Source organism: Phalaenopsis equestris, unplaced genomic scaffold (genome assembly GCF_001263595.1).
Source record: "Phalaenopsis equestris unplaced genomic scaffold, ASM126359v1 Scaffold194450, whole genome shotgun sequence".
NCBI lineage: Eukaryota > Viridiplantae > Streptophyta > Magnoliopsida > Asparagales > Orchidaceae > Phalaenopsis > Phalaenopsis equestris.
Genome location: NW_018214399.1, coordinates 1 through 1,154, shown reverse-complemented (window position 1 = coordinate 1,154; position 1,154 = coordinate 1). Strand labels below are relative to the sequence as shown.

At 33.9% G+C, this 1,154-nt stretch overlaps 1 protein-coding gene across 1 annotated transcript; it reads right to left on the bottom strand.

Annotated features, from left to right (window-relative positions):
• Nucleotides 1-6: 6 nt before the first annotated feature.
• On the bottom strand, nucleotides 7-1,067 carry LOC110034902 (D-glycerate 3-kinase, chloroplastic-like). The gene is made up of 4 exons (XM_020739141.1): nucleotides 992-1,067; nucleotides 775-891; nucleotides 612-662; nucleotides 7-208 (listed from the first exon to the last, which is right to left on the bottom strand). The coding sequence occupies exons 1-4, from the start codon at nucleotides 1,043-1,045 to the stop codon at nucleotides 62-64; spliced, it is 369 nt and encodes a 122-aa protein (XP_020594800.1). The 5' UTR covers nucleotides 1,046-1,067; the 3' UTR covers nucleotides 7-61.
• Between the last annotated feature and the right edge of the window lie 87 nt (nucleotides 1,068-1,154).

The following is a 1,154-nucleotide window of genomic DNA, read 5'->3' as shown; positions in this document are numbered from 1 at the left end:
ATGGTTATATCATTAGGCAAGCCTAAATGTTAGATTCCAGAATGTTAAATTACATTAAATTTCAAACCTCTGATACGGGATTTCTCCCTTCATCGATATCAATTACTAGAAGCCGTTCCTTATCGAAGAAATCCCTTGGGCCTTCAGAATACAGGGTTGGAAGATATGCATTATAGGCAGGTAAATACCGAGACACAAAATCCAAGACCTGAAATAATATCCAATCAAAAGAAATAGCATCCAGCCTTATTCAATGGGTAAAATCAGTAAAAGAGAAGTAATTGATTACTAAACTTTTAGTTTCAATATTATTGCATTGGTTTTGAGATAAATGTAATCATTTTTTTTTGTAATTCCTCATGTATTGGATGTATCTCAAACCAGATTCAATAATTTAAAAATTCATCTTGATCAAAATTTGGTTAAGCAAACCTACCCAAAAGTTTTCTATAGTAAAATAAATTATGCATTTGACCCATCCTATTGTTTATCAAGTTTGATGGCACAGAGTGTAATGGTGCAAAGCTTCAGCTATGTTGAACATAATTTTGCTTGTCTAAATATGCACTAATACCATTAAGGGGAAAAGGTAAAGAATAGAAGAGACACACCTCCTCGTCGGACATTCCAGGTTTCCCATCATTTCTCATTGCCACTTCAGCCTGAAATTTAGCTAAAATTTGAATAAAGTGCAAAAACATAGAAAAGGACAGTCCTTCCTCCACTGTTTAAAACACCAAAAAAAATAATAATAATAATAATAATAAGACAGACCTGTAATCTCCACTGATAAACACAACTAGGATCCTTGATCTTGATGATTATCCATATGTTCACAAACCTGTCCCATGCATCATAGTAGGATTCAAGATTTCTGTTTACGCTTTCAAGCTGGAAAAATAGAATTATATCAGGATATGTGCCCAGAAAATAGATAAAAAGAGGTTAGAAAGAATCCAATGGTGAGAGTTGGTTTTTACAAGCAACTTGCCTGTGGGTCTACTGCTTTGACAACATCACCAGGGAGAGGTTTAAAGCCAAGCATCCAACCTTCAAAAAGAACCACCTATAGAAAGCAGAAAATAACATTTCTCTTCAGCAAAATGCATTCATGCTATAGTTCCCGGATATTAATCAACATTTCATTCATTAAG